The following is a 21,160-nucleotide window of genomic DNA, read 5'->3' as shown; positions in this document are numbered from 1 at the left end:
ATGCTTTTGTATTTAGACATTTAGATAATAACTCCATAACTGGTAGATTGTAATGCTAATTGGTAAAAAAAAGTGTGCATGGATAATGGATAATTAGGTTTGTAAATATGTGATGAAAAGTCAAAATGTCTGAATGTGATCTATTTTGAAAATTTCATGGTTTCCACATTATGTTATTGTGGTCGGTGTTCCTTAACATTTGACACTCAGCAGTGTATTTACGTTCACACCATGCGTAGCCAGTACAACCCGTTAGAATCTAACAAAGTTTTCACAAACCTGGTAGTGATTTTCAGTTCTCATAACCCAACCTTGCAGTTCAAAAATTGATCCGTGACTGAGAGACCTATATCATCTATCTCTTAGCTCCTCAATGCGATATGAAAGTGTCCAATTGGGAATGAAACTATCAACTATGCCAGTTTGAAATGACAGTCACTGCGTTGAGCCTGTTCATTTCACTGTGGGCTGTTATTTCAAACCCATGTCTGCGTTCTTCAGTGAAAACTCTTTTATTAATCGAGTTAATGATATGTTTTACAACGGCCGTTTCGGTGGATTTTTCCGTGTTTTCATAATGTGATGGTGCCATGGTCGCTGTGGTTTGAAGCCTTCGATGTTAGCAGCCTGTCATATGAGCCAGCCGTAAAATATAAAAAAAGCCACAAATGTGAAAGGCGATTGAACAGTTGGTAGATATGCGTGTATATTCTCCCCAGGTCATTTCATATAGAACCCCGCAGTTTAATTTAGAAAACAATATGTAAATTACGCAATTTTGGTGCATTATTTTCTACTCTAATGTCAAACGTTTATTTTAGAAATTTGTGGAAATTATTAGAAATTTTCAAGTTCATAGAAAGTTTTAACATATGCTTGTATTTTCAATGAAAAAAAACAGTTTTTGCAGTCTTCACCTAATTGCTCTAAAGCTGATAAAATAGCGCGCAAATTTGTGCAAAGCGATTGCGAAGTTGGTAGATTTGCGTGTTTATTTGACCTAACTTGTTGTTATATCGCATCCTGCCGTTACAAAGTATAAAAAATAAATAAAGTCCATTTGAAGCCTTCAATGTTAGCAGCCTTTCATATGAGCCAGCCATAACATGTAGAAAACAGCCTAAAATGTTAAAAGCGATTAAAAAGTTGGTAGATATGCGTGTATATTTCCCCCAAGTCATTTCATATAGAGCCCCGCAGTTAAATTTAGAAAACAATATGTAAAAGTCTAAAAAAGTCATTTATGTTAGCAGATTGTACCACTACTCATGCGTAATAGGTTGCACAAAGTGCTTACAAAGTTGTGAAAAGCTAGTGCAAAGTTGTCAGATTTATATGGAAATGTTACCTATATTGTTACATAATAGAGACATGTTGTTAAAAGTCCGGAAAAGTGAAGAAATATATCGTAAAACGCCGTTTGAATATCGCCATGGCTACCGAAGGACGTAGAATTTTGAAACATTTCCAAACATGAAATGGTCTCCAATTTAAATAAATTTCAAATAATTATCGTAGGTGAGTGTTCAGGTGATTGATCGATCACAAACTCGATGTCAATTGCTCGTGGTCAGTACTTGCATAGGAGACCATCTGAGAAAACCAGCGGTAGAATTTTTTTAGGATTTGCCTTTCACATGGAAAAGACAGTTACGCAATTGTTGTGCATTGTTTCCTACTCTAATGTCAAACGTTTATTTTAGAAATTTGTGGATATTATTAGAAATGTTAAAGTTCATAGAAAGTTTTAACATATGCTTGTATTTTCAATGAAAAAAAACAACACTTTTTGCAGTCTTCACCTAATTGCTCTAATTGATGCCAGGACGATGGTCTTCGCTCGGTACGTGTTTGAATTTCATGTAAATAAACAACGTGTTGTATACGTCACTATGAGTCCAGATCGAACAAGACGCGGCGCGACGACCATCGCATTTTAATCCCAAGGTTAGCTAGCTTAACTACAGCATGAACAAGCACTAGATTGCTTAACCGCAACTATCATTGACCATTGAAGTATAAACAGGTACCTCCATGCATTGACTAAATTAGGTTCGTGACGTTTGTTTTTACAATTGCAACAACGATGACTGTGAGAGGTGTCAATTGGCCTGCCGAGGAAAGAAAACCAATGGTTGGTATATTAAAGGAAAACTAGTTTTTCAATGGTTATTCCAAAAACAGCATTGTAGAAAACGAAATCAAAGACTTCTATTTAAGACACTGTGATGCAGACTACGTTTGCTACGTACATGAAGGAAAATACCGACTCGGAGAAACAACACGCTGAGGTCCGACGTGTTGGACACTTCTGACGTAACCAAACTGCCAGCCTAAATAATAACGTGTGAAAGTAGCAGGGAAAAATAACTGACGTCGAGACTCCGTACCCACTTCCTGTTATTCTGCAATCTGCATTTTCTGAATTTGCTTTGGGGTCGTTTTATAACCATTCAAACATGTATAATGTGATTTCGGCCCGGAAGTTGGGTCCAACCATATCGGAGTTCAACCAAAAGGGTTTATTGGAGCCGAACTTTGCTTCAGCTGAACGCGCATACACGACAGTTTTTGGTGGCGCGAGCCGTAGGACTCCAATAAAATGCTGTCTTGAAAACGTAGAAAGTCTCTCAACAGAGAGAAACTACGAGTCTCATAGGAGATGTCAGTAAAATTATCAAAACACGTAAACATTGATTTGTACTCAAAAATGACTTGGCTGAGAAGGGATTACGTACAAAATAAACTTGCACACAACCACAGTCCCTCTTTTCACATATAGGGGGACTGTGCTCTATCCCTATAAAGAGGGACTGTGACACAACCATCAAACACTGACACTCTTTTGCAAACATGCATTGTTTGTTTTAATCATAGGTTAATCAACAGTATGTTTATAAGCTCACCGTCACCTCAGAGAAAACAAATATCACTTTGTTCCACAGTGGTAACGTAAAATATGATGAATTTAGTTCTATTATAACCCAACTCGATTTTACATGTAAAATGTTACAACCTTTATTTTGCAAAGACGTACGAGAAGCATCATGTAAATGAGCTAAGCACGTCTGGGGTACATGCACTCTTCAAGCCTTGAGTGTGTTTTTTATCGTCGATGGCGGGCTTTAGAAGCTTGAATGATGGTACTCAACTGTACGAGGGCGCTATATACGATTCTTGACTAATATTTATTCTCTTGTCTATTCCTCAATTACATTCATAAACAGAACAAAGTACACGGAGTGGTTTTAATCACACATAGTTTCTGGACAACGTCAAAATAAATGTAATTTACAACGTACATGACGTGAAAGAACACAAGAATACGCCGTATACGGTTAATGTATTGATCGGTTGCCCAGCTGTATATGCCGTTTCAGTTTCAACGTAAATTGGCGTGTATTTCTGCATTCACGTTTCTTCCCTCCAACTTAATCAGCGATTATTTAGAAGTATACGTTATAAACGTTGAACGGAAATCTGCGTTTTTTTCAGAAATTACCGTTGATTTAGGGACGACGTCAAAAGATCGATGTCGGATAAAAAAACTTATTTGTTTTAGTTTGGGAGTGGGGGGGGGGGGGTTGACCTCAAAAAGTTTCGATCCGACAAAAACGATTTTATTTTTTAATCAAGTCAAAATAAACCTTGGAGTATTTGTAGTTCGTTTTTTTTTCTATTCAATCATAGACAAAAATAACAGAACATCCAAGACGAGAACATGGTTTGGTCCGAGCCACAGTGTAAATATGTGCGTGGACCTAGAGCATGCGCAGAACCCAGAAAAGTAGTTTGCCCACGAGTATATTCCCCTTCATTATTACAAACAACTGCTATGCCATACTACTAACCGATTGTCAATTTGTATTTAATAATGAATTTAGTCTGACGCCATGATCAATATTCATCAATTAAGTTCCAGTGGGGGGTAGGGGTTTGGGAAAAAACTAAAGGAAGTAAATTTGTTATCGTACATTGAGCTTTTGATGTTGCCCCTTACGTTGAACTAAATGAACGACAAACGAAGCATTTACGGCTGACGGTTATGTGACGGACATACCACTCCCATAATCCGACAGTTACGCACGGTTTTTACTGCATAACCGCCATGTAACCGTTGTGTAACCGGACCGTAAACACGCGATTTCATGCCGTGACTGTATTACAATATTATAATTACATGTGTATTTGAACTTCACATTGTTTTTTTAATTGCATTATGTCTGTTGCGAAACATATGCATATGATGGTAGGATGAACATCATAACAGTGCTGATTTTATTTTTATTCCATATTTGGAGATAAGATGATCTCAACTAACTCGGATAACAGTGCTTTTTTATTTGAACATAATTTTCAACATAATCATTTTATCACACACATTTATATTATGACAACAACAGACAGGTTCTAATTAATAGGGCTGGTCATAGTCGTTCATTACTATTTCCATGGCAAGTGAATATAAAGATTAATAAGTCATATTCCCATATAAATTACAATTATTTGCTGGGAAATATGAATTAGTTATTTAGAATTAGGTTGATCCATCACTTATCTATAGACACATACAATAAACATACTATATTTTATACACACCTGTAAGCATCGTGAAAAATGTACAACACGTCAAAGATAGTATATATTTTCATTTATTTCAGCACAAAGGATCACTCCACATTGTAATGTACTGATTTTATATTCTGGTTACAAATGTGACATATATCCATCATCCAGAGTATGTTATCAGGCAGCTGAGAATCCAGTATCTGTGTGTACAAAAAAGGTTAAAATGTATGATAATGTAAACTATTTATGTCAGCATAGCAAACATACCCTCTAATCTGTTATGTACGGACAGAATGCAAGTATCTGATACAAGAGATCAACATACATTCCTTCATAACCATTACACATTTTATGGAGCCATATTTACCACAGTTGATATGAAAGTACCTGACATGTCACCACCACGTGATTATCTATCATGCTTAAATTACATTACATGAATAAATAATCTCTACTTGTTGAATAAAAACCGTATTGTACAACAATCAAACCATGTGCTCAATCACATTTTATGAACAAAGTATACACAACACCAACATACGGTTATTATAGTACGTGTTTAAATGAACTCTGCATTTCTGTATATCATTGTCATCATAATCTCAATGTTACAGCCCCAAAGTGAATGGCATTGTAATTAAATCTTAACAAAATTATAACAAAATTTATATTTTAAAATAGATATTTTATTGGTGATGACAATGTTTAAGAAATTACGTTACCAGCGTTCTCCTTCAGATATCGACCTCTTGCAATGGACTGTTTGGGGATTTGCCAGTATCCTCTTTCATGAAGTTTTTGAATGTATTTGAATCCTGACAGTGTCGGTGAAACCAGCATGGTAGACATTACGATCAGTACCAAGACGAAGGCTACAGATTTCTTCATTACAATGTTTAAACCTGTTAATGAGACAGATGAATTGTCATTCTTCAGTTAGATGAGTAGACTATGACTATTTGCCATGCTTCCGTCATTGCTGGGCGCAACGAACTGGGGACAGCCACCAATGGTGGCGCTATAGAATTGGGAAATCTTTGTACACTTACATAGATATTGAACTAGTATAAGACATAGCAGTTTATAGTGTAATAGAAAGTCCCATAATTGAAAGCATGTACATCCCGTAATTAACACAATAGACAAACTCAAAATATGTGGTTACGTTTGTTATGTGAAATAAATTCGGTTAATAATTGGAAGTTCAAATAATATTCAAGAGATTTGCCTGTGTGAAAGCCTCATCCAAGTTATCAGCATATTCGATCTGTATTGCGCATGCCAGACCTCACTGTCATGCGATTTATCATGCATGCGACCTCCAGAGCCAGCTCAGCAGTACAATCCCAGGTGGTGTGTGCGGGTTTCACTCTACTGCGGTGAAAACGCTTGTTAATCTTTGGTGGCAAAATGCCTTCTTGTTGATGTGTGTGAAAACATTTTGAAAACCAGTTTAGACAATTGTCACCTGAATGTAAATAATCATAAACTGCTACTTAATAATGAGAGAATTCCTTGAACGTCTGACAACAATTGTGAACTATTTTAATGCTGTTTATTTTTAGTTCTGTTCTGCGAAATCTATACTAATCATGGATATGCAGAAATAAAAAAAATAAAAATTAGAGAAGAAAAATAGGGTATTACACTAGTATGACATAAGCATTCTTCACGTATCGAGCCATTCACTCAATTTAACTTATTGTGTGTAATATGCTTTCAACAATCTGTTAACAAGTATTACATTTACGACGATCATATATATTTTATACACTTAACACAATATTCAACATTCAACTCAGTGAGTGTTATGATCAAATAACTAATATAAGCCGACTCAGGACAATTTTTTTTTAAATACTCTTTACATCGTCGGAAATCAACAATAGAATTTGGTCAATTTGAGATTTCCTCTAGCTTCCAATGCTGGGTCTTAACTGCACGCAAATTGATTCATATAAAGAGATGATGTCATCGATTTATATGGTTCTTCCTGTAAATATAGCGGTTCGTAATGCAATTTTTGTCACTTTCTGTTGATAATCCAATTATAAACTAAATTCTAAAATGGTGACTTGCACTCAATAACCCTCCAAAATCGACAAATTTTAAAGCCAATTTGGAGTACGAATATAGCCACTATGAAGCAAGCAAAGCCAGCTGTGTGTGTGATGTCACTTTCTTGATTAATCACGAACCGCCCAGACACTGAGTGTCACGATCCAAACCATATTTAATCAGTATTAAAATCACATATTTTGCCTGAAATTACTACCACGCACTCGCTTAACACGCTTATTCCTTACAATAATGCACAGACAAGACACATATAATTACGGCAATTTAGGCATTTGGGAAAACACTTAAGGTAGAGATGCAGGTTCGTGGGCATTTGGAAGTGATTTTTTTTATTTATTTTTTTGGCTTTTTATTATTCAAACAGTCTTGGCTATACACTGTTAAAATTTTGTAGAATTGTGAATAGTGGAACATACTCAAAAAACGATTTTGAAATATAGATAACAGGTGCAAACATTCTCTCTTTTGAATGCTTAGCAATATTTAGCAAGGCTGTACATAAATAATAAAAAATAAACATGGTGAAAAAAAATGACGGGATCTCCATATTATGCACTATATTTAACTTTTTACAAAACGATAATACATTTAAATTTGGAACTGATACAGCCATTTTAATTATGAGCATTAGCAAACTCCTTACTGAGTGAATTGTCATGCAAATTAGCGATTATCGCAGCTTCTTTTTAGCGCACATCCCAGAACTTTAAAAAATAGCTCCTAGACGCTTTGTCTTTTTGTTTTAAAATTTTCACAAATGATTGACAATGTGTTTATCTGAAAAACGCCGTCGGGGTATTGTTTTCCGTTGAACAGTGTTACAGCAATCATACAGACAACTAGCCTGGGTGTTAATTTATGCATAAACCTGAAGTAGTGACATCTGAGCTGCTGCCCTGCAAAATTGACAACTGGTAGACAGTTTTCAAGACGGCACTTTTTTCATAGTAAACAGATGTACCCATAAACCAATTTTGACAGGAAACAGAAGCATAGCATAGAAGCTAATTTTGTTTAAATCACTTTTGACTAAAAAAGCACATTTTTGTGCATATTTCAAACTACAGTGTTCATAAACAAAATACTAACAAAATTTTAAAATTCATACAATAAGTATTTATAGTTTGTGGACAAGGGAGGTCATCTTGGTTTCCTAATTAACTAATTAAAATACCTGTCAGATAAACTGCATCTTTACCTTAAATGCATTAAATATTGGTACCACAGGATTGCTAGCGTCTTCAACTATCCATTTCAAGACGACTACAGTTTTTTTTTACTCAGAAACGAAAGCGCATATTTCTACCACCTCATGTACGTAACACAGAGATGATTTTGACTTGTGTGCACCAGTGTAGACCAATGCAATAATATGCATATAACTAAAAACAGTGATGCACAATCTTACATGTACGACACCCTACATGAACTGCGTCAAACTATAGTTTATTCAGATTTATGCTTGGTATGGTTCTCCGTACCGACAATATCACTCGTTCCTGCAAAGGCGGCCTGCTGTTTTACATTTCACCAGATAGCTATATATCAAATGATACTTGTTTATGGTAACAAAATTCACCAAACGTATAGCTATATACATTGTCGCAGTTACAATATTATTCAAACATATAATTTTGACTATTATAGCCTAGAGGGGGGCAAGAGGGTATCTGGTACAGGTTACAGGAAATAAAAAAACGGCATTTTACGTTTTTACAGGAAATAAAATGAAAGTTTAATTTACAGTAAAAAATAGGTTTTTACACTTAACAGATAAAACAATTTCCAAATTACATATAATATACTATTAATACTATTAAAATACTATTAAAAATTATTAGAAGGTGATTTGAACTTGGTGGAAAGTGTTTTGCATCTACTGTCGTATTTATTGTTAAATGTAAGTGAATATAAAACGGGGAATATCGAAAAACAAATCAATGGAGGCCGTGATTTTTACAATACGTGGCATAGTCTATTTAAATACATGGTATTGCAGGTAGAGAATTGAAAGTGTTATTTTTTTAGACTATATATAATTTTGTGTTTAGGAAGTTGTCAATTATTCATCAAAGATAAGTATATATGTGTTTTATATTCATAACCTAAATGAACATACCTTGTTAGTTTTACAGAACACAGAACATACAGCTTGTCTCTGATTACCTGCATTAACAAATGTTTATGGTTATTTAAAATCTGCATACTACGTCATATATCACTAAATATTCATTAGATGCTACGCATATATTACATGTGAAGAAAGACAATTGCACTAAAATGTTTACATGTATACAGCAATACACACTCAAATTTAATCAGTATTTGTTTAAGTTCTAGTAGTCTTGTTTTTAAGAATAGTAATTCTGTGTCCTTGTTATATGTATCCGTCAATTGTTTTTTTTTAAATATTGTGTTTATTGTCATGTCACTAATCGGCTTAAAATTGTTGTTGCTTTAAATAGCGACCTGCTGTTTTACATTTCACTAGGTAGATGAACATATTAAAATGACATCTGTTTATGCCAGTCGTATTTCATTGTTAAGAAAAACAACTTATATAGGACAAACATCACTAAAGGTATAATTATACACATCACTACAGTTACAATATTATTCATCAAACATCTCATCTGAGAATTATTAGGGTAATTTGTTTACTTCTTTTACCAACTCGCTACATATGAATGACGAGCAAGACATTTATGGTAGAGTTATTATAGTGCACAGTGATATTTGTCTAGTTTTCGGCTTTTTGGCTGCGATCTCCTGTTGAATCACTTGAACAGTGGATATTGGGAACAATGCTCAAACACCACCAGTAAAATTGAGGAGACACTGCACGATATATGTCGCTCAAAAATCGAGCAACAACGTGAATTAGATAGTCATGTGGTTATACACGTTATCATTGCAACCACGATTGCTTGCGCATATAATTTATGATGTCAAAAATTGGTCCTGAAAATGTTGGGTCACTACCGCCTGAAACATGTCTATAAGCTGACCAGGGTAATGCTAACCACTATCACCAAGGTACTCGTCTCGCCGACTCGCTGGTCTCCATCGCCTTTAATGAAGGTCATTCAACTATGAGTTTAGCAACTGTAGAAATCAGACGTTCTATCAAGCATGTAAAACTATATATTGCAATGAGCCAGATCTATCGTCACCTGCGTTGGATCATGCTAATTGTGCCAGATATCTGCCTTTCTTGCTCAGCAGCACATCAAGATATATCATCTTTTACGATTACTTAATATATATATATTGTAAGCAAATATGTAACATATTTTTGTATTACTTGTGTATTAATGCCTGACACTACAAATATATTATGAACTATGCTATGCAATACAGTGTTACTTCAGTGAAATTATACATATGACACGTTCTGAAAACAGCTTTCTGTTAACGTATCTGAGTTGGATAGATATTTTAAACACTACTCGCCCAAAAGTATGTACAAACATTGTTTATTAAATTTAAATAATATTACAAGCTTTAATGAATTCGATTTGTCCACGCTCAACTGTTATGAAATACAAAGCACCTAGAAAGATTATAATTTACAGTTAGTTTGTTTGCCCAAATGTATTGAATTCCAAAATTGCACATATGTTAAAAACTTGAATATGTCTAATGATACCTCAAATGCACTAGAATAACATATATTAAAATAATGTCAGTTGATGAATAATTTGTATATATGATGTACAAAGGCCATATAATGCAGATGAGTATTTTGAATTAGATTTTTAAATGGTTATTTCGTACAAAAAGCAAAAAATAAGAAATCTGTTCAAAAATGTTGGTTTGAAAAACGCCATGGAAGTACTTGACTTATTCTATGATTTGCAATATCACGTATCCTCTCATTCTTAGGTGATTGAATAACACAAACTACTGAAGACCTGAAGCCGTAGTAAAGAAGTAGTCAATGTTTATTAAAGAAGTGATCACATATACAGTAGTCATTGAAAGAATTTATTCAAAATGTGTGAAATGCAAAATAGTTAGCAGTTAGTGCTATGTGTGAATTAATTATCCCTTTCTGGAAAACGTTTGCATAGAATCACGATTTAATAATAGCAGGTAAAACGTTTTCTTCTATGCTATCGATAATGAGCCATTGCTCGAAACGTCTAGCTATTTTTAATAGTTTTTTGGCACTACGATTACCAAATATTATCTTCTATATTGCATATAATCATGATGTATAGATATTCAAAGAAATATGTTAATAGTACATGTGTCTTTAACCTTCAGTAAACACAGATAAAGTCTAACTAATACTGTTGAATTGTTGTCCTGGACATGTATATTTTGGCCTCGGGCATGCCCGGAGGCCGACCGATTAACACTATGTTATTGACACTGGTCGTAGTGAATATTAAACAGATTCATTTTGTCTACACGGAGCATGCGTTTCTTTGTTTTATTTATATCGCTTTAAAGTGCCTAAATGAAAATTGGAACTTGAATTGCCAAGTATCCGAAAACAATTGTCTTCAGCGCATTCTTGTTTGTTAAGTTAATGTAACCTAATTGCCGAATCACATTTTTTTGTGGTTTGAGTAATTTTAGATATAAGATGCCTGTTCTTTGGTAGTGTTGGATTTGTGTTCAATTGCTGATGAAACTTGCTGTTTAATTCTATGTACCTGGTACCATACCGACACATGAATTCTTAAATAATCTTACGTTTTTGTGTGGTAGGCGCAGCATCTTGTAGGTAAGATTTTACGAGTGAAAAAAATACAATACGATGAATGGCTGTATTACAACATTTCGCAACGACACTCAGGTCACTTTACCTCGGCTATGCTGTTCTAAGAACCAAGTCAGAATGAGAGATTTACAACAGCAAAAAACTGTTATTATTTCAAAATATTTATTAAATTTTAACACAACAGGTAGCAACATACGGGGGGTATGAATTGGGAGACAACAGGCTGAGTGGCAAAGGACATGAGCGGGGCAACTGGCCTAGAATGAATCGTTGTGACCCACTTGTGTTTCTTGGGCTGATTGTGACATTCACGTATTATGGCTGGTGAATATTTAGTGTGATTTGAAAACAATAAAACTATAGAGTACTCAGGTAGTGGGGTTAATTACGTTATCAAATGTATTTATATTAGGACAACAACAGACAGATTTATTTAATCAGCGCAACGGATGATTTCACATTTTTATGAACTACATGTATTTGTATATCTTGTTCACAAGTGGGACTTAAATACGTCACCCAGAGTCTGTTAACAGGCGGCTGAGAATCCAGTACCTGTGTGTACGAAAAAGAGGGAAAACATAGCAAAACATACTCTCTGATCTATTTTGTATGAATGGAATGCAAGTTTTTGATATAAGGGATCAGCACACATTCCGATTTTTGGAGCCATATTTATCACAGTTGATATGAAAATAACAGACATTCCGCCATCACGTGACTATCTATCATGCTTATATTACAATAGACGAATAAATACTTTCTGCACTGTGAGTAAAAGCCGTATTGTATCAAATATCAAACCATATCTTAATCACATATGGACAGAATATATGCAAAACCTACATACGGTTGTTGTATTAAGGGTGTTTAAATGAACTCTGTACATCATTGTCATCATAATCTCAATGTTACAGCCCCAAAGTGAATGGTATTGTATTTAAAGCTAAACAATATTATAACATTAATTTCTATTTTAGAATAGACATTTAATTAGTGATGACATTGTTTAGGAATTTATGTTACCAGCGTTCTCCTTCAGATATTCACCTCTTGCAAGGAACTGTTTGGAGATTGCCAGTATTCTCTTTCATGGAGTTGTTGAATGCAAGCGAAAGTGTTGGTGAAACCAACATGGTAGACAATGTGTTTTAAATTCAGTCTACGGCAACTTTATTTTTGTGTATTTTAAAACGAGGCTCCTCATTAGCTTCTCATTTGCATACAGAAATTCCCCTTGTGACGTCAGAAGGGGAAGTCGCATGGCAGCTTGCATTGCCGATACGTGTAAATAAGGCAAATTTCTTGTGCAGTTTTCTCGTCTTTGACTATATTGTCACTTATGCACTTGTTCGTCGAAGAATGGGCCATAATGAACACGTAGTATAAATTTTTGTTGCATGGGGTTGAGTTAGATGCAAAATATGTCCGTTCTGGTGTAGCTGGTCACCGTGATCGTCACCGACACCGGCGCACGGTTGTACACTGTTGCTGGACAAAATAGAATTTGACGTCGGAATTATCTCGTTATTTAGCAGGTTACTAGGCACGTCACTACACTCTTTTATTTCATCGATCGTCTGAGTGTGGGAAACTGTTTTTGTTTATTTTTCCCGTTGGGCGGACAGCGTCACTCTGTATGTTTATGTTTACGTTCATACTTACTTTATACTCTATTTATGTTTGATCTTAATTATTGTAATTCTGTTAATTGATTTACTTAATTCCTGACACCTGGTCAGCGCAATGTATTGTTTTGGTGGCACCTTTCATGTGCGCTATATAATGCGTGACCATTTGCAGAATAAACCAGAGTTCTTTCAACCATCAATCAAACGTCTCTCCGTGATATCGTCTTTCCCGACCGATGTATTTCCCCTACCACATTTTTGGTGCCGAGAACCAGTTGCATTGCTGAACCTACCAACACTCAACGAAAAGTTGCAGTCACTAGTATATCAAGAAGTCAAGATGACAGAACCAAGAACGAATCTGCAACAACTTACGAAGAAGCGAGGTGCTAACAAAGCGCAGCTAACCAGACAGTTACAGAAAGCGGACGATACACCGAAAAAAGACAAACTAGAAGAAACCGACATCGAAGTGCTTCAGTCAACCATCGAATACATTGAAGAACGAATCAAACTGGTACGTGACCTAGACGAACATATACTTGATCTTGTCGAGGAAGAAAACTACGAAAGACTATTCACTGAAGCCGACGATTACTATATTCAAGTAAAACTCCACCTCACTCGATACCAGCAGGTTTTGAACAAAGCAGAGAAGATATCGTCTCAACCAAATCCAACTGCCGCCACAGAAACTTCGTCAAATTCACCATCGTCGTCAATACATCGTCAAGTAAATCTTCCCAAGCTCGAACTACCGAAATTCGACGGAGATTCCTTGAAATGGACGACATTTTACGACGCTTTCAACGCCGCTGTTGACAAGAACCCATCGCTTGAAGACGTGCAAAAATGTCAATACTTGAAAAGCCATCGTACCATTGACGGTCTTCAACTCACCAACGCGAACTACAAAGAAGCTCTCCAACTCTTGGAATCCAGGTATGGTCAAAATCATAAAATTGTATCATGTCATATGAGCGCCCTTTTGAACCTACCAAGCCCACGTAACAATACTGACAGTATCCGGTCCTTTTATGACTCGCTCGAAAAGCATATACGCAGTCTTAAATCACTAGGGAAATCTGAGGAAAATTACGGTGATCTACTTGTGCTGATAGTGTTCGAAAAATTGCCAACAAATTTTAAAACACAGATATCTAGGAACCATGGTAACAAGGCATGGACAATACAAGAACTTAGAGAATCCATCCAGCGAGAAATTCATGCGAACCAAGCCGCCAATACGTTTGAACAGTTCAACACCTGTGAAGATACACCGCTTTCCAGCGCATCACATTTTCACATCAATGCGAAGCCAAGACGGAGACCAGCCTGCGTATTTTGTAAGGAAAATCACACACCCAACAAGTGTACAACAGTTACTGATCCTCAACAACGTAAGGACATTGTCTTCCGAAACAAACTCTGTCTCAATTGTTTCGGACCAAATCATCGCAGTAATGAAAGTTGGAGTAAATGTTCATGTCGAATATGCAGTAAGAAACACCACACATCGATTTGCGGTTCGCCAGCGACCAGTCACTCCAAAGCTAGTGAACGGGCAGTCAAGTCAACAAAAGAAGACGTAACACACGTAAAATTGACTCCAGCCTCCGGACCAGTGCTGCTTAAAACAACTACAGCGACTGTATCTACAAGTAACGCAAGTGCAACCGCAAATATACTGCTCGACGAAGGCGCACAACGAACTTTCATCACAGAAGACTTTGCTCGCAAACTTCAGATTAACAGCGAAGATTGCAGCATAGAACACATCACACTTGGCGCCTTTGGACGTGACAAATCAGATGTACGCGCTATCTAAAGAACTGAGATAACACTAAAAACCAACTCTGGTAACATTGCACTACAATGTTTAATAGTACCCAAGATCAGTTCACCAATACAGAATGTCGTCGCACCAACACTACAACGGCATAAATATCTGCAAAAACTGAAAATCGCGCCCTTAGTCGAATCTGGTTGTTTTGACATTGACCTACTTCTCGGAGCTGACCATTATTGGCAAATTGTTGAAGATCACGTCGTTCGAGGTGTGTGACCCACAGCGGTATCCTCTAAACTTGGTTACTTGCTATCTGGTCCTCACTTAAATAACGTGACTACAATGAACACAACTATAATGAAAGCATTAGCTGACACTGACCATGAACAATCCATCATATCACAGTACTGGGACTTAGAGACAATGGGAATAACTGCCAACGAAGATTCTAAGTTGAAATCCACAATGTTTGAAGAGTATCGGGACACAAAAATTCAACGAGATGGTAATAAATACACAGCCGGCCTACCATGGAAAGAAAATTGTGACATTCTACCTACAAATTATGTACTGGCGAAAAACAGAACAAGAGCAATGGTAAAACATCTTAAACCCGAATTACGGAAAGTCTACAATTCAGTCATAACAGAGCAACTACGCCGAGGGTTTATTGAAAAGGTAATTGATGAGGATATCTCACGTGGCCATTTTATCCCGCATCACCCCGTTGAAAAACAGTCGTCAACAACTCCAGTTAGAGTAGTTTACAACTGTAGCGCTAAGTACCATGATCAACCCAGCCTCAATGACTGTTTAGAATCCGGTCCTGCTATCACCAAAGATATGCTGGACATATTGCTTCGTTTCCGGACACATCAAATTGGACTGACTAGTTAAAAAAGCGTTTTTGAATGTCAACCTTGCAGATAAAGATCGCCAATATACGAAGTTCTTCTGGCTACAAAACGCCGATGATCCTGAAAGCGACTTCGAAGTTTATCAGTTTAAATCAGTTTTAGTTTAAACGTTGTCCACCTTCAAATCCCTGTGTACAATTTTAGCTGTCTCATGGAGGTAGTTCATTCCTAATAATATATTTTATATCATGCGCATTTTCATTGCCCATGGATTATTAAATTTACTTTGGAACTTCTTCATGGAACCATGGCACATGTACTCTAGCACAAGGCAGTAGTGAAATGGGTCAATCACAACACCGAATAGTATTACTATATATAGAGAACAAACCATTTTTGTTGCTTCATCTTCTAGTTCGCAACGCTCCCTGTAAATATATTCAATGAAAATTCACTTTTGGGGAGAAACAATACAACAAATAGAATTTACGCAATTTGTGGTTGTTTTTTATTATCACACATGTATTTATAGAGGTGCAAACAACTTCAAACAGCTCCACCCAGCTTTATTTGAATATACCAAACTTAATACAACAGCAGGTGCTTCAATGTAGACCTGACGTGTGAGCGTTTGGAGCTTTGTTCTAAAATATTTTTGAAAGTTGTTATTTACTTTTATAATGGTGTTGCGGCTCAATAATTATAAGTTGTCCAATTAAACTATTTATACACAATAATTGTTAGGTGTGATGCAATAGTCTTGAGTATAAATGCCTGCTTGGGTACGATGGAGATGGGAAAATGTTTTTCAACATGGCGTTTTTTACGAAAAGAGGTTACTATATTACAATACAACTGAAATTGGCTGAATGCTCCCTATAATTTATTTATTTATATACCAAGTATACCAATCATTTCAGTAATATGTAGATTTGTATTATTGGTATTATCATGATTTGTAATTAACGAACCATAAGTAACAATGAAATTTAATATACTAAAATTAATTATCAAAAGTTGGTATTAATTACTATTTTTGGAAAACGTTATGTAAATATACTCAATGTTGGATATAGAAGCACTACTTTTTTCAACTAAAAGACCCATAATACCTAAATAATTAAATAACTTTTTTTAAATACCTGGTTACCTCACATTTTCTGATCATATTTTTTTTCTTCCATCCCCATTTTATAATAATATCTTATGTGTCAGTGTGGCCTAATTCTAAATAAGTTTTAGCTTAAACGTGATTTTTATTTTAAGGCAAGCTATGGGGAATGTTATTTCTGGTCATTGCAAAAAAAATCACATACATGACAGTGTATATAATGCTTTTATAGTGTTATTTACAAAGTTAGCTCAGCAGCAAATATGCAATTAGGAACAATCAGTGACAGCGCCAGTAGCCAATAAGTGATCGCGTTACCGCTGGTGATATTCTGCAGTTACTGTGATACAAGACATAGTGTTCTTGGCCACAATTTCATGCTGGAAACTTTGAAATAGCTGGTCTGGAAGTTTCAATGTGTTGCTAGGAGTAGAGCTATGGACCACATATGGTGCAAATTAGGAAATTATGTTAATCTTGCCCAATACTTCAAATTGAATTAAAGCTGCCAGTGTATAATTAGCTAACACCATGACAACGGCCTTCGGACCCGTGGTGTTTCTTTCACTGAACAGTGTTTTTGTTGCCGGTGCTGTCAACATAAATTAACACGTTATATCAATTTAAATAATCACATTATAGTGTTAACACAAACAAATTCATTCGCTCAACATAAATAACCAAGATAAAAATGATTTCAAACATTATTACTTACTTATCTGAGATTAACGTTATTTGAATGGTTTTTTTAATAGCCACTTGCCCCCAGTCTTCGTGCTGTGCTTTATAAACCACCTCAAAATTACCTGAAGCGATACGTCTCTCATCACGGATTCTGCCGTATGTTATAGTATGGCAGCGACTGGGTGATCTTTCTTGTTTGGGGTGGGCGTCGGCCGTGATACATGTTATAGTTTTGCTACCAACGTACAAAACAGCACACCCTCTTGAAAACTTGAAGGTCCGAGCTACAGAAACTACCTCGCTATTGATTGTAACTGTATATAAAATATGTAAATATTCATATTTTGATCAGTCATGTGAGTTAACAGGAACATACGAGTCTTGGTACCCCAGCCACAGTGTGAGTATGGTAATTACGACAAACGAAAGATATAATTAAGCGAACTGGAATTAAAAAATATATTCATTGGCGAAGTCATATTTATCTAATTTTATTTTTTCATTAACTGAAACTTCTACAGCCCTTTGCAGAATGATTGTTGAATTTTAATCGTACTTCATATCAAGTAATAACCGGCGATTGTTTGATATCGACGGTACGGTTATTGGTTTCAGAATCAGTATTTCAGACGAATATTAATTATATTTTGTATATACAGTATATATCTGCACAGTATACACCTGTCAATGACCTCTACTTTCGATATTTTAGCAGAAATTATATAATTAGTTGGTTTTGATCATCGAACGTGTTCATTATATTAAATTATAATATGAATATGTTCGACGTTCGGCTTAATCGCATTGTTTAAATCAATTGATTGCATTTAAGAATATAAAAGTTTACAGCGACGATAAACCAGGAAGTCATTTTGTATCAAATGAATCAACCGCCATTATGAACCTTAGTTTAGACACAGCTAACCCAGTACTGTATCAGAGTACAGTGTTTCATGTGAAATATAGACATAGCTGATTGACGTCATTCAACACTGTTCCATAACTTGTCATCATTTAAGGTTTATACAAGGTCCTGGATGGAACTCTAGTCAGTGTTTGGAACTAATTACAATATAAATGTCGCCATCCCGACAGTTTGGTATGTGTAGTCTCTTAATATAGCGGACAATTAATCAAATATATATATATATATATGACGTTTTTAAGTACTTTGTGTGATTGGCGTCATGCGAGTGGAATATGTGTAGGCCACACTTCGAGCTCTTAAACTTCCATGTGATAGGTTAAAGTTTTGAGAAGTGAATAAAGCTAGTCTTAGTCTGTCGTGGGAGGGGGGCACACGAGGCAGACAGAATTTGGCGGTTTTCTACGAAGCAAGGAGAGTCTTGGGGAGTTCTCGGCAGGCTTTGCTTTGTCGAAAAGCAACGATCCCGTGTACCTGAGATAACGTTTAATAAGACGATAATTACACCCTCATAGAGTCATAGATCTAATTAGTGATGGAACCAGTTGTATTTGGTAATTTGATGGTTACCACTAGGACATCAACTAAGTGTGCATTAACTAGGATAGTAATGTCCCTAATATTAGGACGTATTGGAGGCGAAGTAAATTCTGTCCATGACTAGTAATGAGTGGATTTGGGTGCCCGTTGAGTAGATAATATTTGTGAATTCCTGCTAGTAGAACCTCGGTAGTGCTGAATTTGAGATGCAAATGTGTGGCACACTGTGTGCGAAGTGAACAAGAATGTCTTCAGAAGTTACTGGGCATGTGATCTAGAATATGCCTACAAAACGCAACCATGCACACACGCCTGTCACATAAGAACTAACTGTCCGTATCCAAAGTGGTGCCCTTTGACCTGCCTGGTTTAAGTATATAATGAGATATGAGTAGCAGAAAACATGAAGCTGTGGAATGCAGCGGTAATCATTAAACGTTGCATTAGTTTTATAGTGGATTTAGAGTGACCTATATTGATGAACAGTTGTAGAACAATTGGAACAGGATACTCTTTCGGGTCCATGGAAGACCCCCTCCCCAAAGCAATACAACTAGATGATCAGTGTCACAGTGTAAGACCTGCTTATTGCTAATGCGAGGGCACCCACAGAACTCACCCTGGACAGAGAGTACTTTCCCTACTAGAATGGGGTAGACAATACATTAGACAATAAAGCTCCCGGCTTTAATACCTCTCAAAATAATTCCAAGAAATAGAGCACAGAAAAACACAATGAATAAAGTCACTAATAGGGGATAGCCTAGGGAAGTGTGCAATGGTGATAACTCACAGTTCCAGGATGTAGAAGTGGATGACAGTCGATGTCTTCTGCAACAACAAAGAAATACAGGAGTCTTGCTTGCAGAGAAACGCTGTTATTCTGGAGGGCATCGCTAAAAGCAGGAGATCGCAGAGCAGTTCATACAAGTCTCACGGAGTGATGGTTGAATCCTGTATAACTTATCTCACAATATTGCAGCAGCTATTATTTTAATATTGCACACAGGATACACAGTAGAAATGATGGACCCCAACTGTCCTCAGTCTGTCCAGTTTATAGGCATAAATGGCCCATATTCAGGGACACCACCTGGGTTTCCACATGAGCCAATCAGAATGTGATCTTGCTAGCAGCCGAGTCACGTAGGCAACTCAGTAGATCATAAACATACCTGGTAGATTCTAATTGTTCTTCCAAAGTTGAAAACAAGTATGACCTGTCAATCACCTTTACCACAGTTATCACACGGCAATGCATATCGTTTCTTCCCATGATTTCGTGCACACTTCTATTTGCAGGGTTTGAGGTAATATGACTAAAACATAGAATAAAGGGTGCTGACAATCAGATATAGTTCCTGGAGTGCAATAGACAGTGTTGTGTTCGAGTGTAAGGTTTGTAGCCCGTCGTTCATGGAACCAGTATCCATGGAAATTCCCACCATGACTGACGTGACGTTATCTGTAAATAACTGCATATCTAGCAGTAAGCAGCCAGCCAAAGTTGCCTGTCATGGAATAGTGAGATGCCATTCTACAAAGAAAGAAATTCCTCTCACATACAAATATCCTGTTTACTTTCAGACAAAACGCTAACATGGTGGTGAAGTTTCTGAATGCCTTTGGGAAGTTTGATAAGTCAAGTCGTGACATGAAAGTGCGACCCTGATCAACTACAAGTGAAATTGAAGTGTCCAAGCAGACTCAGTAGCTGGCGTTTGGTGCAGGATTTGCAGAGAAGTATTTCATTGAGCATATAAAGAAGGCGATTGAATTTAACCATTAGCAGACAGGCCTCCAAGTGTAACACACACAAAAACACCAAGAAATTCCAATAGGGCTAATGGGATTACTAAGCAGCCAAAAATGAGAATTAACATTTTTGGACTAGATTAAGACCCAACAGCAGGGCCAACAAGGAAATAAAAATTGTTCTGCCAAATAATACCATATAAATGCCAAAGAGTTGGATGGATGGGTAGAAGCTTAAATGCATCCACAGTGACTGTTATGCAACGTACGACACCATGGCCTGCTTGTAGGCTTGCTGTTATTGTGTTGTCTACTCTTACATACAACAGAGTATATTCATCCTTGTTGATTAATTCGTTAATACTCGTGTTATCGCGAGAAGCAGTCAAGTCAACGATCAATTATATTTTATCAACCACACTGATAGGACAGCAACGGTAAACAAAAGAAATGAACCAACAAGGTAGCCCTGCTTAACTTCAGCTGTT

The 21,160-nt window shown here is 36.3% G+C and overlaps 1 protein-coding gene and 1 long non-coding RNA gene across 2 annotated transcripts; one reads left to right on the top strand and one right to left on the bottom strand.

Moving 5' to 3' along the window:
- Positions 1-4,636: 4,636 nt before the first annotated feature.
- LOC144352661 (uncharacterized) lies at positions 4,637-8,853 on the bottom strand. Its single transcript, XR_013420654.2, has 3 exons — positions 8,768-8,853; positions 5,292-5,471; positions 4,637-4,769 (listed from the first exon to the last, which is right to left on the bottom strand). It is a non-coding gene; the product is annotated as an uncharacterized LOC144352661 (long non-coding RNA).
- A 6,289-nt stretch (positions 8,854-15,142) lies between these two features.
- Positions 15,143-15,697, top strand: LOC146741850 (uncharacterized). Its single transcript, XM_085500605.1, has one exon. The coding sequence runs from the start codon at positions 15,143-15,145 to the stop codon at positions 15,695-15,697; it is 555 nt and encodes a 184-aa protein (XP_085356731.1).
- Positions 15,698-21,160: the final 5,463 nt, after the last annotated feature.

Source organism: Saccoglossus kowalevskii, chromosome 6 (assembly GCF_978046115.1).
Source record: "Saccoglossus kowalevskii chromosome 6, keSacKowa6.1, whole genome shotgun sequence".
NCBI classification, from domain to species: domain Eukaryota; kingdom Metazoa; phylum Hemichordata; class Enteropneusta; family Harrimaniidae; genus Saccoglossus; species Saccoglossus kowalevskii.
The sequence above is the reverse complement of the archived record's forward strand: the minus strand, read 5'-3'. Positions and strand labels throughout refer to the sequence as shown.

Coding starts and splice junctions, on each gene's coding strand:
- LOC146741850 (XM_085500605.1), top strand. CDS start 15,143: ATGAACACAACTATAATGAAAGCATTAGCTGACACTGACCATGAACAA.